This window comes from Anguilla rostrata, chromosome 1, assembly GCF_018555375.3.
Source record: "Anguilla rostrata isolate EN2019 chromosome 1, ASM1855537v3, whole genome shotgun sequence".
NCBI classification, from domain to species: domain Eukaryota; kingdom Metazoa; phylum Chordata; class Actinopteri; order Anguilliformes; family Anguillidae; genus Anguilla; species Anguilla rostrata.
In genome coordinates, this window is record NC_057933.1 from 27,842,231 (window position 1) to 27,858,005 (window position 15,775).

The 15,775-nt window shown below is 38.0% G+C and overlaps 1 protein-coding gene across 2 annotated transcripts in view; it reads left to right on the plus strand.

The window, feature by feature from the left end:
* The window catches only part of crim1 (cysteine rich transmembrane BMP regulator 1 (chordin-like)), a 124,165-nt gene that overhangs the window by 5,235 nt on the left and 103,155 nt on the right, over nucleotides 1–15,775 (plus strand). For both annotated transcript variants that reach the window (XM_064332978.1, XM_064332988.1), the window contains exon 2: nucleotides 10,785–10,958. In XM_064332978.1, the coding sequence (XP_064189048.1) occupies nucleotides 10,785–10,958 (174 nt within the window). The remainder of the gene's footprint in view (nucleotides 1–10,784; nucleotides 10,959–15,775) is intronic.

The window sequence follows — 15,775 nt, forward strand, 5'->3', positions numbered from 1 at the left end:
TGAATTAAATGCCCTGCCAGTAAAAATTGCAATGTGCTGTTGTCATTATTTGCATTCCTAGGATGAAAGAGGAATGGCCAATTCTTTCAGATTGAATTACCTCAGGAAAACGCAGGCAGCTATATGTGGCAAGCTAGCCTTTTCAATTTGCAATTCATATTCAGCTGGTAGCCTTATTCTTTGCTACTCCAGTACATGACTGCAGCTGCTCACAAAGCCAGGATCTGATGCAAAACTAAACTTTTGTCTGAATCCATTTTGTGTTGTCATTTAAGAATTTTTTTTGACTGTGTAACCTCACAGCATTTTTAACAGAATTTATGTAGAGTCCGCCAAGGAGGTTATGCAATGTTGTCCATCCGCCTGTCCACCCGTCTGTCCATTTGTCCGTCCATCTGTGACAGACATATCTGGAAAAGAAACCTATTGATTTTGGTGACCACATGACCTTTCCTGTAGCATTCCCATCAGGCCAAGCACACATTGAAAAGTAATGACTGGATTGTCAAGACATTTGCTGTACACATTTATGCAAGGGGAGATTGCTGTACCTTGGCTGAGGACTGCTCTCCACTGAGTACATCCTTTCTAGTTGTGACAGAAGGCCCTGATGTTTCTCCAGTCGTGATTTTGGTAGCCGATAATTTAGCTGAATCCATTGTGTTTTTCTGTAACTACTCTTCTTGAAAACATAACACGGTAATTGGCTGTAATTATGAGTAATTAAATTAAGAGAGATCAAATATAGTCAGTCAAACAAATGACTGCTTTAACTGAATGCCTTATACTTGATAACTTCTGTTGATGAATAATCAACCTATCAGAGAATAAACTTGTGTTCAATTGCACTCACTTGGTGTTAATTACCCTGAAATGTCGTGTTTTTTAATGGCTGCTTAACAATTCTTGAGGAAGCTGTTTCAGTAATGTTCCTCTGGAGGGCTGAATCACAGGTTAAAAACAGGATGCAGAAAATGCATGGCCTTAATTATTATGTATATTGATGAGGGTGGTAACAATGATTATTATTTTCTGTTATATAATTTTTTACATCTCTTTCATCTCGTTTCCAGATTTCATGGTTTCTTTTTGGGGAGGGTTGGGGTGGAAGTTGATTATTTACTTAAACAACCACCAGGGATGCACTGCAGCCATTTTGCCCCAGAAAGCTAGCTGTGTAGACTGTGGTGGAGTAAGAAGGAATAACTAGGAGGAAGTAACATGAAGTGTTGCCGCTATAGCAGGGATAAAGCAAAACATGGCCTGTTAATTATCAGTCAAACACTTGTCCTCTGTGGACTTGTTGAGCAAGAACTGGAGTATTTGTGGGGAAATTGACAGTAGTAAACAGACAGGCCTAAAACAAACCAAGAACCTATGGGTTTCCCTTTTCTGTAATTGGGGAATTAGTGAGAGGGTTTTAAAAAAATAAGATTTTCTTTTCTTTTAGTATGTTCAGGGTTCAATAATAATTGTTGTCTAGGGCAACTAAAGCAATGTGTTAGACAAGTAAATCTGCGCGACCACTCTGACAAGCGATGATTCGTGGCTAATTCACCATTCAGTTTGTTCAAATTTCTGTTTGGCACAACAAAATTAGCACAGAGGCTGAGTTGTGTGTGAGAAGAGAAAAAGGTTACAAAGTTACATTGCTGAAGCCATTCATCGGACCTGTGCGATAGTGTTCTCCGCACCTCATGAGAGTTCATATGGCGTCTCATCATTTGGAGTCAACTTATTTGCACCATATTTGACAGCTAAAAAATCCCAGTCCCTATCATCAGTGGCATCCTCCTCCCTGCCACTAAAAAGCACCTCACATTGCCTGAAAAGCAAGGGTATGTTTACATGGTCACCTCGCCTTTGCTTCAAAAATTGTGATTATTAAAAGAACCACTTATTAGAATGCAGTTCATTAGGAGGCCATTTTTCTGCAGTGGTTGCAAAGCTATTCCACTATTGTTAGCTAGCTGTCTAGCTTGCGTAGCGAGCAGTTATATAGGCTTAGCTAGTTACAGTAATATAATCTTTTATTATTTAGCCAAAAAGACGATGGAACAAATAACGGTCATGGAGGAGATGTCATTCAAGTGCTTAATAAAATATTTTAAACTGCTGTAGTATATACGCAGCAGAATCAATTATCCAAAAGTGGTGTGCTTGATGTGAACTGCAAAAAAGTTAATTATGGGGAAGTAGTTGAACCAAATTTCTTGCTTTCATTTTTACAGTATTTTTTCTTAATATCTTCTTAATACCTACTTTCTGAAAGGTTTAAGGTTTGAACATATAACAACTGCTGTTAAGCTATTATGCAATGAAATCAATATCATGATGGGTGTATGGACTTCTTTCATGGATATCTGTACATCTGTCAGTGTTTTTGAATTTTTGAGAATCTGTCTCTCAACATTGTATTGCCACTGTTCTTTTCATTGAAGTGAATTATAGAACAAACTATGCAACAAAGCTGCAATTTCATTGGCTTGTGGTTTTATGGAAAAAAATCCTTTAAAAAGTGAGTTTTATGTATAACCGCAATGGCCAAGTTTCATTAACTCATAGAAGCCATTACTCTTCAAGATAAAAATTCAGGACATGCCTTAAAAAAACTTGTGCAATAAAAATAATTTTGAATAATTATATAACATGTATATAAAACAAAAGAAAACTGTTATGATATTATGCTTGTTTTTTTAAGATTCTAAACAAGGATTCTTTTATCCTGAAAGCAGCAAAGTTCTTTTGAATAATGGTCTTTTGTAGAGAACAAAGTTCCTTTGTAAAGCATACTGCCCACCAAAGGAGGATTTGGTATTGGCCATTTTGAGACCACGTTTCTTACCGTAAGTACAGTACAGTACAATGGACTGTGTTTATATTTGAACAAATCAACAGTGTGACCAGTCAGATGTAAATATTTAGTCATTATCCATACAGCATGGACATGCTCTGTTTGATGTCCAGCTCTCATTTTTATGTTCAGAAATCTGAAAGAAGTAAAAAAAAAAAAAAAAAAAATATATATATATATATATATAGAATGCTTTAACTGCTATAAAAGAAGGCATTTAATGTGTAGGCCTTAACATACAGTATGTACCAGATTTTGTACATAGCGTTGCAGATTGATTCCATGCTACTGTATGTACCCGAGTTAATAAGCTTGGCAAACCGGCTAAGTTTGGTGTTTTCTCTCCACTAGATTTTACAGCCACATTGAAAGAATAAGCAAACAAAAAGGCGGGTGCCTGCATACCTATGGTGCTTGGCCAAGGAATGATAAAATTCCACGCGTTACACAGGAAGTGGACACACAGATGCCGTTATGCAGATAATGCAGTCTCTGCTTTGTTTTCTTTGACATTCTTCAGCTGTGCTGTGCACAAGTTGCAAGCATGCTTTGGCGCGACCGAAAAAAGAAAATAAAGATAAAATTGTCTCATCAAGATAGCACTGGGCCGGGGGGAAAAATGGATGGCTGATTGATAACTCGTAAGTTTTTTTTTTTCTCTGAATTTTTAACAACCAGTCATATTAAAAGCCATATCCTGTTGTCAAAATATCCTCTGTCATTGCTGTAATTTCCACAGTCCACCAGGTGAGCTGTGCGGTCATTGCATCGGAGGGTAGGCTTCATGTAATCCTGATGCAAGCAGACAGCACAATAACGTTGGGAAGCCAAAGCACCAGAAGCCCTCCTTCCCCGACTGTGACCATTTATGTCGTGCCATGCAGGGGTGCTGGCCACTATTCCGCTTCTATACCAGCCCATGGGGTATGGCACTACACCAGACCAGTCATTTTAGCAGGATACGCCAGTAGGCAACCTGAGTAAAATGGCTGCTTTTAATTCATTGTATCAGTCTGAATGGGACAGCATATATTTGTCTTAAAATGGCTACACAGGTACCCAGGCTTACTGTTCTGGGGCCTGTGTATCGCACATTAACTGGTCTGTGCGGTCAGTCAGTGCGGTCAGTCAGTGTTGACATGAAGCGACTTTGACTTTTATCAAAACATTTTAAGATGCACCATCGCCACATTTCACAGATATCTATCCAAGGCCAGCATAGTTAAGGGCCATGGCACATTAATGCCTCCATATAATTTTCTGAATTATTAAAGCCTAGACTCAATCAACATTTGTCCTTATTTCTGGCTCAAAATTAAGTGCATTGAGTACACTACTTTATTTATTAACACCGTTTATGAATTCAACAGTTACAGAAAATTAGCCTACCTGTGTTTGTGATGGAAAAATGTGCTTGCTTTTAATTGTGAGTGTATTGGACATATGTTGATTGAATCCACACTTATTACTTTATTTCAATTTAGCATTTCAGTATGAGTTTCAGTGAAACTCTTCCATGACCTCAAGTGCATTCTGCAGTCGTTTGTTCCTGTGGCAACCGACGGTGTAAAAAATGCAAGGAAATCTAGGTAGTGTGTAACAGCATTATTCTGACTTGATAATGGCACTTGAGAGTCAACAAGGTATAGCTTGTAGGGCTAACATTTGATCACATTCTGAATAAGATCCTGAATCAAATATTCTTTTTAAATGTGTTTAAACTACTGGCCAAGTATTATTACTGTTTTCAGAACTTACGCTCCAAAAAGTTGCTTCATGTTTTCTGGGATATTGAGGTCATTTTTACATTTTGACAGTCTGCAGTAGTTGTGATATAGCTTTTTTTTAAGTGGTCCTTAAACTTGGGTCAAATGGGAGCTTGGATGAGTTGAAAAGTCCTTCACTTTGTGGCAGATGTAATAGAGGCAATTAATCTGGCATTGTTGACCTTGTCGCACTGCACAGATAATGATGGCCTGATCCAAGCTCATGACATAAGCATTATGTCATGATGTTGAAAAATGGTTGGTGAAATGTATAAAAATCCTTCTAAAATGTACAGTTCACTACCACACTGCTAGCATTTACACTGTTTGTTTACATTGATAAACTGTGTACAAATCATTGATTTGGGTTTGTGCTTGTCAACATTGTGTGTTGTACTTTAAAGAGCTAAAAGTCTACTTTTCTCAACATTTGTTGCACTCATAGAAGTACTGGGAAGAGTGATGTTGGATATGAAAATCACCAGTGTATAGTCCTCTTGAGTTGTATGTATTTTTGTAAGATGGGTGTATACTAAATTAGACCAATTGATTTGTTATGCCCACAGCCTTTATTAGCTTGACCTGATCCTGATGAATTTTGCAAGCCTCTTAGTGGTCTGAACAAAATATGTGTTCAGCTCTCAAGGATGAAATGTTCAATGTGGCTTTGGTCGAGGTTGGAAAACATGTTGGATAATTTGGCCCATTGATTTCTCTGCAAATCCACTCCGTTGTACTTGCTGTTTCAGAGTAGCATGGAAAGGATTTCAATAGAATAAAAATCAGTAAGCATTATGTTAAGAAATAAATGCATGAGTACATGGCTTTTATGACAGCCTAGGACCCTAAAGCCATCAAGCAAGCAAGCAAATAAATCAAAATATTACTAAAGAGTTTACACTGTTTGTTTCTGAAATTTAACAGTAGTCGTGACGGTGAAATATGGACTGATTCTGTATTCTTTAATGTTGCCACAACATTATGCCACCATTTTAATGCTGGTTCTGCTTAATTTTTGTTGCTTGCTTTTTGTAAAGCCAAGAGGAAATGTTTCTTTTTTAGTGCAGGCAACTATATAGACAAGCCTGCCTTCTGTGTTCTTCCAAACATTCCAGTGCCAATGGCAATGATTATTTTTCAGTTGGGTTGCCCGTAAGGAGTAGTGAACCAGGGCTGGGCTCTGTTCTCAGGTCAGTCAATTCAGGAAATGAATTGAAGTTCCATGAATTAACTGTAAATTCTTCAAGGAAAATTTTGGGAATTTTCAATTCATGAATTGAATTTTGGTTCATTACCTGAATTGCAATGGACTTGACCCCATTTAACATCTAGACATAACATACAGTAGTTGCTTTAGTTATTAATGTCTTAGAAACCAGTAAGAAAATAGTAAAAGGGCAGCATTGTTTCTGTTGTTGCCTGAAGTATTGCCCAAGAGAGCGTAACAAACCAGTGGAATGATTCAAGGGAAGTATGCATTGATCTCATCACTGGAAAGTGTTCAGATTACATACATACAGACTCGTATATACTCTGTGAGAGGTGAATTTACACTGGACATTTCGCTGTGTTTGTTGTAGTCTTCCCATCTTTAATTGGACACCGCCAGTTCCAGAAGAATCGCGCATTCGAACATGATCATCTATCATTAGGAGATGGAAATCTAATCTTGGGGCTATAAACAACATCATTTGAAGAGCAGCGAGCACTGAGGGACTGAAAGCAGCTGAGAAACCATAAATTTCCTTCCAGACACACTAAGGAGAGTGTGAGGTTATCTGTATGTCAGATGCACTTTTTGTCAGCGCAAGTACAGAAATATAATGGACAATCTTGTACATAATAAACGTACAATGTATTATTGCAGCAATTCAATAATCTGGTTTTGGAGCAGTGCACTTGTATTCAGTTGTTGAAGTGGATTCCTTGATACTCATAAATCAAAATGAAATGTCAACTGCATTAAGTACTCTTTAATTTTAAAGGCGTAGCGCTTTATAAGAGAAATTTGATAATGTGCTGAAATATTAAAAGGTGGAGAATGTGCAATACATTTGAAATTATAGGGATCTAAGGTGTGTACAAGTGTAAAAGTACAGTGATTTTCATGGCCAGTAAAATTCCCTTGAGTAATAGTTGTAAAATCCCCTGACCAGCAAAATCTCACTGAACTGTATTTAACAACATTTGTGAAAAGGCAACGCTTAATTCATCATGCATACAAACTGGGCCTGTGCTAATTGCAGGCAGCCATAAGTAAATTGTGGGCAATGCACAGTGGTAATTGGGTGATGTGGACCTTCACGTCTTATATTTATGTGTAATAAATAGGTGTGCCTGTGCAGGGCAAATGAATGCTTCTGTGAAATGAAGGGCTTTTGTACTCCCAAACGTTGTATCATCGTGATGATGATGATGGTGGTGATGTCCTGGGTGACACTGTGGCTGGCTTTGCCTTTGTGACTTCTGGGGACGGCATGCGCTGGAGTGATCTGGACTTGATAAACTTTTGTCTTTCTTTACTGTCCTCTCCCAACACTTGCTCCTTGTGAGCAACCTTTTTATTATTCACTCTTTACATTTTAGACACGCCGTATGGCTGATAACTTTGAGGATGCGTAAAAAGGTTGAATTTTAATAATAGTAAACATTTCCAGTGACAGGGAAGGATAAAGGTTGTCTAAGCAAACGTCCATTGGGAAAACAGTATAGGATTTTGGAGTCTTTTTAGCTCCTCTAATGAATTAAACTGTCCATATGTTAATACATAATGATACAGTCCAAAATTAAATATATAATAATCATCGCGAATGCATTTTCATTGTTTTTTGTAATACAAAAAAGCCACAACAAAGCATGTACATACATTGTTCAAGAAATAAGGGCACCCTTTGGTCACAGTGTATGTTACAATGAATTAATTGAACAGAAGCTGACCCGACCTCTCCATGGTACAATGATAACCATGACATCTTTCTGCAACCTTAATATTTTATTTGCATTGATAGTAAAATTATTATCTTAATTATTTACTTGCAGGTATTTCTGCTTCAAATAATAAACAATAGTGAGTATGGCAGACAAGTATGGGCACCTTGCCACTTAGTACACCACCAACTGCATGTACTGTAAGATGGTGAGATTAGAAGTTCAGAAGGAAAGCTAGTTGCCCAAGGCAGGTTCACAACATGGTACAGTGATTTTCATCAGAAGGCAATTGTGGTGCATTGCGTTCATAGTTTTGAGTAAGAATCACTGCCTGAATTCTGCATAAGCTGTTATTCCCAAACCTTATATGGTAAATTGCCACAAGCAGAATGCTTCTTATACCTATCAGCACAAATATATTAGGGAGCGCACAAACATGGTCTGTGATGTGGGCACAAACTGCAAATTCCCCATAAAAATTTGTTTATACTGTAAATAGGACTCCATGTTATCTTCAGATAGCAGTGTCTGGAGGTCTTGGATGTCCTAGTTTTTAAACTGTAGTTTATGCTACAAGGTCTGTTTGACAGTGATGTGTGTGTGTGTGCATATGCATGTGAGTTTGTGTGTGTGTGTGTGTGTGTGTGTGTGTGTGTCAGTTTTATTCTTCATTTAAAGAACAGCTTTGTCCACTTGAAAAATAGACAAAAACTGCTAGGCCACTTGCTGTTAGGGCAAGTGATGATTTCGGGTCATTTGACAATTTTAGTTTGTTCCAATCCCTGTTTGGTGCTGCAAACCTTGCACAGATGTTGAATTGTGCGAGAGAGGAAAGAAAGATTTTGAAGCGGGTGTCACATTTTGTTACTGAGAACACGCTTTTCACTGATAAAAACTATAATAACACCTTTCGCTTTATAACCACACACTGGGTCCGTCTAAAGTCATCGAGTTGGGAGCAAGAGTCTGATAAAGTGACATAATGAAACAATAAAACACTTTTTAGTGTGCTTCCGGACACACTGACAGTTTCATTTATTTATTTATCTATTAACGTGGCTAAAAGCAGTTTAATTTCTACTGGCTTATCAGAAGCTGCCTACGTGAAGCTTTCAATGTTCGTTTCTATGTTCTTTCTTGACGCAGTATGGAGCAGCCCTAGCCTGCTTTGAATATGCAATTCACTTCATGTATCCTTCACGTCCTTTTCTTGTTCAGTCGCTTTAGGTTTCTCTGCAATTAACACATACAGTTAAACGCAAAAATATTGGGACAATGAAACACGGTTTCTAACAAGTATCGATACACATCATTTTTCATTGTTTTTACATTAGGTTAAAATCGGCAAATTCTGTATTAGCCATTTTTGATAATGTGTACGCTATGAAACTTTCGCGAGAAACTGGATTTAATCTGTGTATTAGCCTACTACAGTCAAAGACTGCTAAGAGAACATATACCAATAAGGCTGGTGAGTAGATATCTAAAGTAAGTATTTTATGCAAAACAGAGAAACTCCTGTGTAAGTAACCCCTCAGATCTCACTCCAAAATAGTGTTTTGACCTTTCCTCTGTGCTAAAAGTTCTGTATTGAAGCAGGAGACTGCTTTCCACCAGCAGTGTGGCTCCATATGGATCGCTGTCTTTATTGCCACACGCGGATGTGGCTCTGGCCTGTGTATCCTGCTACGGCACTAGTGTATAGGCAGGTGACTACGGGGTGCAGGTCTCCTGAGTTCTCTGTGTGTGTTAGGACCTTAAAACTGCTAGGTGTGTAGCAGTAATTGTCAAAGAGGAATGCCAGGTCAAAATGAATGTAGTTGAATGCAATTGTACAGTCTGTTCAATAATGGCACAATGGTACAAAATATATCCGTAGTTGAATTGCTATACGCAAATGATGTGTAGGAGACCGTGTTGACAAGTCTTCCCGAAGCATTGCACTTTTCCCCTCATATACCCAAAGATAAAATATACACACTCATTACAAAACAGTACATCAACGATCCTGCTCGTGCTATCTCTGTAAGCCTATCACACCAAGCTAACCTGTGTAGCTGAGACACCAACTTGTTCCCCATGACATCAGCTTTCCAACAATACAAAACATGTTCACACTATATTATGGAGAACCTAAGTTTCACATCCTGCTGATCGAGTAGGATGTTTTACAACTGAGCACTGTCTCTTTATCACCCCTGCTGGCCCCCTGGCATCACAGTAAACACAGTCTGTTTCCCTTTGGGGGTCTGATAAGGAGCACGCTTCTGTAAACCGCCCTACACCTGGAACTGTCCTTGCTACATTAGCTTGGCACTCTCAAAGTCAGGTTTGATGCTGCACCACGCTCACGATGCTAACACTGAATCATGATGCACACCAAATACAGGACTATCTAACAGCAGTTTTTTTGTTAGTAATAATGTATTTAAAATCCATAAAATCATAGTACCATCATTCCTAGTGCTGATTCTGCTGGTCTAAAAAATGAAGGAAGTTACTTTTGTTTTACCACAGTGAGTCATCCAAAAGGTTTGCTGGTTTTATGGGAAGTTACTGAAAATGATTTGCATTCTAACGCATGTTAAAATTCCCCTTTTTTAAGATCAGGAAACGAAGACCAAGGCAGAACATGAACATTGACCTTTCTTGGTGACTTGCTGCTACTTGTCGACCAAAATTTAATTCATTTCATTTTGCATGTGGATGTTTTTAATGGTGTCTGGTTTGCATTCCCTTTCGCTGTAGTGAAGTATTCTGAAAAATATACAGGTATACTGCCGAGAACATGTACACCTTACTTATTTCTCATGGTTCTTCTGTGGTGTCATGGGAGGCTTCGCCGATTAAGTGAAGTAGAAACTTAACTTACTGTCAGACTGCTGTATGTTTCCTGAACTGTGGAAATGGTTCACACACTACACTTAGAGAGGAGGAGATGCTTGAAGCAAAGTCAAATAAGCTCCTTCAGAAGATGTCCCCTGCAGGGTTTGGTTCCCCTTTAAAAGTGGGTTATTTCCTATTGACCTTAAATGCTTTTTCTTTCATTGCTTTAAGTTTTTTTTTTTTTGGTGGGACACTCTCACGTATGTATGAAGTGCAGTTTGCAATGGTTTGCGTCCAGCCCTAGCTAGTGGTCTTGTTTCAATTTACTCACCCTTGACTGATTACGACAATGACAAACGTTTCCATATAGACGTTCTGACAAAACAAAATTCTCCCTTCTCTTCACTCAGATGAAAACTGGGATGACGACCAGCTTTTGGGATTTGAACCTTGCAACGAAAACCTAATTACCGGTTGCAACATCATTGATGGGAAGTGTGAATGCGACAGCCTGCGGACGTGCAACAACCCCTTTGAGTTCCAGAGCCAAGATGCCTGCCACGCCGCCTTAAAGAAAATCGAAGGTAGGCCTTGACGTCTCTCAGATCTTGGGTACAAATCAAGGGTTCAAAAATAGGTCTGTGGGACTTCTGTCATTTGTGGCATTGGGCATTATTCCTGTTTATTAGGGTGTAATCATTGACAGAGACATATACTTAATTGTGAACTTCAAATGTTGACCGTTAAACCTGCAATTTATTCATTTATTTTGGGGGGGGGGGGGGGGTGGTGTGGTGTTGGTGGTAAAACAATCATGGTTTGTTGGCAACCTATTTGTTGGCTTTCATTGTCTGGGGGAAAGCATGTGGTGTGCATAGTAGGGATATTAACAGTTTTTCTGTTCAAATGTTTTAATATAATTTTCACTTTCAAATGCTAATCATCAGTTTTGTTTTTTTCATTTTTATGATTTGAAGACCCTCAGTGTAGAGGCACCCTGGTGTTCCCCAGACTTTGAGATTTGCTATTATTTATTATCATTAGTCAAAACATGCCAACCATCAAAGATGCTGTGATCCTGTTGCATTTATTCCTTCTGACCTTAATTATGCGGGGGGTCTGAGCAACCTGATATTGGAATTGATTGTCATATAACAAAAGGCGATGGAATGTGTTTTTTTTTGTTCTGGGGGAAATCAACTGTGTTAATGCGTGTTTTACGAAGGTGCAACTTAAGTCTTGGCATATGTTTTACGCTGGTGTGACTTTTAAGTCAGAAAATACAAGCACCTCCTTTTCATTGCAAAATCTATTTTAATCTCAGCCAGTATAAACTGCAGTGCATTAGATGCCACCAGGCCTGCTCTTTCCCCCAGTGCCTGGTGACACGCGAAACAAAGAGGTCCTTTGCAGCTGTAAGTCATTTCATCCTCTTGTTTACAACGGGCAGGTAGTGACCTTGGGTTTTTTTTTCCTTCTTACTGCTGGCTGGAAAAAAAAATACATGATTTCATTTCGCTTGGACTCATTTCACTCAAAATGTTCACAAACTCAGCAAAATAACATGCGTATTTACGTATGAATTCATTTCTTTTTTGGTTGGAGGGATTTTTGATTTGTGGAAACCATGACTTTCAGTGTTTTTTTTATTTATTGTGTGCTGCGTTATATTCCAGAGGGTGGAAAGAGAATTGTTTTTTAGTCTATTCAGGTATCTCATCAATCTTTACAGGTTCTTTATATTATTGATTTCACTTCTTTGTCCCTGAATTAAAGATGGCAGGTTGACTAGAAGTGGAGAAAATAAAAAAATCACATAAGGTACAACATAGGAACTGCATCTCCATTAGTCTTCGGTTTATTTACTTGTTTTTTGAAATGGAAACAAAATGCGTTTTGTCTTTCCACAATATACCCATGACAAAAAAATCCCTAGACACAGTTTTTCAGGCAGCATGCATCTCATCCTGTGAATTAAGTGTGTTTCTTACAAATGACCTAATTTGTGAAAGTGAGTCATGAAAGAAATACAACAATGCACAAATGACTGCATTAGAATTTTTTTCATACTGAATTAATTTCAATCGCATGGAATGGATAGGTCTCATGGCTTGTCTGTGCGGTAGGGTCTGGAATTAAGGCCTTTATGCCGCAATGACGATATGAATATTTTCTCACGTTTTTTTTTGGGGGGGGGGGTGGTTTTTACATTGTTGTGGGCATGAGGAAATAAATGCATTATTCATTTATTCAGTAAGTTCAACAGGAAGTTTTAGAGAAAAATAGGAGCTGATTGATGGGTTTTCTAGAGCCAAAGCCTGTAAATATAGGTTTATGGCTACTGTAATGCCAGTGCATTCGTCTTGTTTAATAGTGCACCGTTTTAAAATAAAATGAGAATTGCACTGTGCATTGAATTTAAATGAACACATTTATCTAGCTCAACAAAGTATATTTGCTCAGAAGTATGAAACTTATCGATCAAATAAACTGCAGCCTTTTCTGTTAGAAGATTTTTTAAAATGGTTTGAAAAATGTGGTAAAATGTATTTATGCGTATGTCTGCAAAAGTAGTAGAAACAGAATAAATTGTCCACACAAAATTTCTCTGCATTATCACCAGTCACCACATTTTTCTTTTTAAAACTTTGTGTTTTTTGTGTTTTTGTTATTTTCGAAGTTACAGTAGGTTGTTTTGATCTTTAGGCCCAATGTGGTGGCTAATTCGCTTGCTCTACAAACAACAAACATGGAAATGTTCTGAGTTGATGACTGGTCAAAGCCTTTGTGACTCCACATTGGTTCACCAGCAAAGCCTGTTTCTACTGTTTTAAATATCCACAATTGGCAAGTAACAGCTTGCTTATACCTAATGTCACAGTAGCATATAGGCCCCCTCCCAAACTAATTGTAACAATCAACAAAATGATAGCGCTGATCGGATCGTACACTGTATTTACACATTCACATGCTAACAAGCTAAATAGTTGATGACTGAAACGAGAAAATTTAGGAAAACATGAAACATATTGGTTAATGAGTCAGTATCAAGATAAGCAGCACAATTATCCCTCCAAAATGGAAAGCAACTTGAACTTTTATTAATATCTTGTGTGCAACTTTTTTGGACTATGAATAAACAGAATAGATTTACTTCAACAGAACACCACAGAGATCACTTTTCCAGTAGAATAACTGACTAATTGTGCATGAAACGTGCTGAAATGACACATTTTACCAAGGAAGTTTAGTGATATTTTCACCCACTATTTTCACCTAAATACAATGAAATTGCAGCTGTGCTTAAAATAAATTATGGTAAACATATCCAGTGAGTTTCAAAATAAAAGCTTTTAAAAAGTTAAATTAGTAGAAATTTGTGTATGGGATGTAACGCTCAAAAATTAGTCAATTGCCACTTACGGTTCTTGCTTGTTTTAGAGTACTGTTTTTTTCAGATCTGAGTATAAAACTGTTATGATTTGGCTTGACTCTAATGTAAAATTTAATATCCAATAAGAGAGCAATTAATCTAATATATTGTGTATGGATTTACCAAATCATAGCTATATCCTGAAGTAAAATGTTGATTCTATTTTACTGAGACTACATTATTCAATTAGGCATGTGCTAAGCTATTGCTGTGTGCAGTTGCTGCCAGTTCTATGCAGTTAAACAGACAGTATTACATTTTTTGTAGAGCTGAAACAGTTTCTGCCATTATTAAGTGTAATCACAAATCGTATTTAAAAATAGCAATTTAACCTTCTCACATTTCATTATCCAGTGGAATTTTTTCCTATGATGACGTACTGTAACAACAACATGCAATTACAGGAAAAGAAAATACAAAGTTATTGTCAACTTTCTTTTCAGCGACTGTGTTACACTAAGTGGAGTGGTGATTGTGCTACTGATCCAACAAACTGAATGTAGAGAGGCTTAGGCAAGGGTCACTCTTGTTGCTATGGCGTGGTGAAATCTCTCTTCACTGTACTGTCTCCCCTTACCACTATTCTGTATTGTGTTTGTGTTGAGTAAGCTAGACTAATAGCAATGTGTGAAAACCACTTACCTTTATTGTGCTGAAACTTTGAAAAGTTAAGTAGAGTTACGTTTCTCGTTAATGGTGCAAAATTGTTTAAATTATACTTTACATTTTGTACGTGATGTTAATGTCAAGAAATGATTTATATAGAGATTCCAAAGCAAGGAATATATAGTCTTAACTTCTCATCTCAAGCAGCTGGTATGGCTAGAAACATCGCATCATGTTCTGCGGTAGGCATAAGGTTACCTGCAGATGCCAAATTACCCAGGAGTCCTCAATCTTATCCAGAAATGCCTGGTGTACATGCAGGCTTTTGTCTCAACCAAACAGTAACACCCCTGATTCTACTAATTGAGGTTCTCAGCAAAGACTCTAGTGGTTGAATAGTAGAAGCAGGCGTGTTACTGCTTGGTTGGAACAAAAGCCTGTACCTACACCGGCCCTTTCTGGATAAGATTGAGGACCCCTGGCCTAAGGGGAGCTCTAAGTCTGCATCATTGTTTGATGCTGACCACCTCAAAAGCCAGATATCGACAGGCTGATGTATTGGCTGACCTCTAGAGAGAACACATGTCTTTTTATTTTACCTTGAATAATTCTTCTTTATGGGTTTTCTCCTGGACTAGGCTAATGTGAAACATAAGAACACCTTTTAACTGATTGGATGTTTCATATTATTCTTAGAATGCAAATCCAGCTGTCCGAAGACTCCTGATGGATACATTCTCTTGTAATCACTGTGTTGGTCCATGGTCGCATGTTGTGGAGGAGCTGAAATGTTGGCAGCAGATTTGCAGTTATGGCATGAAAAAAGATAAATGGTATCTCGATCATCAGGACAAGACAGGTCTTTACTCTGACTGCAATTATTTCATTGGTTACCTTTCTTTCTCTACAGTTGCTCACGTGTACACAGCCTCTGTTCTCTGCAAGATCAGCCCCACCCCCCCCCCCCCCACCCCCCTTCAAATTTTTCCCTGCTGTCGTAATGCTCCTCATATCACGTCAGAGATTATATTTCTTACTCAGTAGTTGAGCTGGTGTTTTTGTGGTCTGTGGTCCACAGGCGTGCTATGGAATTACTGCTGCGCATTAAATGACCTCTTCTCTCACAATATAAAGGGAAGGCAGTATATCAGTTTGGCATTCTGGCCACCAGCTTTGTCCTGCGGATGTTTAGAAGCTTTCATGTGCTTTGATACGACAGCTTGATGTTTATTCTTTAACTCTTAAAATTTTACCTTTTGTAACTTTAATAGTGAGAAAAAAAAGTCCTCTCAGAGGTTGTGGGTATGCTCATTAAGCTATCCCATTGTCCCCCATCAATATTAAAGGCATACACCAAGTAGA